This window comes from Sinocyclocheilus rhinocerous, unplaced genomic scaffold (genome assembly GCF_001515625.1).
Source record: "Sinocyclocheilus rhinocerous isolate Xijiao unplaced genomic scaffold, SAMN03320098_v1.1 C36194858, whole genome shotgun sequence".
Lineage (NCBI taxonomy): Eukaryota > Metazoa > Chordata > Actinopteri > Cypriniformes > Cyprinidae > Sinocyclocheilus > Sinocyclocheilus rhinocerous.
In genome coordinates this window covers 1-894 of record NW_015775551.1, presented here as the reverse complement: position 1 = coordinate 894, position 894 = coordinate 1, and the positions used below count along the sequence as shown (strand labels likewise).

Here is an 894-nt window from a genome sequence, read left to right as displayed (position 1 = left end):
GCTGTGTTGCGAGAGATCGGCAGAAACATGACTTTGATTCTCTCTATGAATCCGTTATTATACATTGAACCAGGAGCTTTCAAAGACATTTATCTCAGAGAAATGGACATCCGATCTGCCTTTGTTTCATCTGCTGCTCAGAAAGTTGGTCTTAAAGCTCTATATGGTCTTAACGTCAAAAGGCTAATGTTTGGAAAGTACAGGTGTGATTACAAGATTATGTCATCGGATGCAAACTATTTAGATGGTCTTTGCTTTATTAATTTTCATGAGGTATATTATTACATGAAAGAAAGGCATGATGTGCCAGTTAATATCTTTCGCTGTATGATAAACGCCACAATTGTAGCTGTGAAGGGTGGGATAATTCGTGAAATAGCAAATGTGCCATTTCATGAAATCAAGGAGCTGTATTTGATTTCCAATCAATTAGATACTGTGCCAGGTAAGCAACTTTCACATCTCCATACTTTAGAAAAACTAGTGTTTGCAGACAATGTTGCAACCCAAATTCCAGACTTCATAGACATGCCTAAGCTTCAGTATGTGGATCTGAGTTCAAACCAAATTACATCAACATCATGCTGCTCATTTTTTTCTGGGACCCCTCAATTGAGGTATTTAAATTTGAGTCTAAATCCACAAATCGCTCTTTCTGTAAGACCATTTGATGGACTTGATTCCCTTGAGATTCTAGATTTCCATCATACAAGGGTTGTAGGTATGGAATACCTTTTGCTTTTCTCTAACTTAAAGTATTTGAGGTATTTGGATGTTTCTTATTCAAGTATCATCTTTGTTAACATATATTGCTTTTATGGGCTGAGTAATCTTAAAATTCTTAAAATGGCCGGCAATAATTTTCAGGGTGATGTAGCAAGATATTTATTTAAT

At 35.8% G+C, this 894-nt stretch overlaps 1 protein-coding gene across 1 annotated transcript; it reads left to right on the top strand.

The window, feature by feature from the left end:
- Positions 1-6: 6 nt before the first annotated feature.
- Positions 7-888, top strand: LOC107735636 (toll-like receptor 4; the record flags this gene model as incomplete). The annotated part of the gene is made up of 1 exon (XM_016547260.1): positions 7-888. A coding segment is annotated over one exon (882 nt), but the record flags the coding sequence as incomplete, so codon positions are not given.
- Between the last annotated feature and the right edge of the window lie 6 nt (positions 889-894).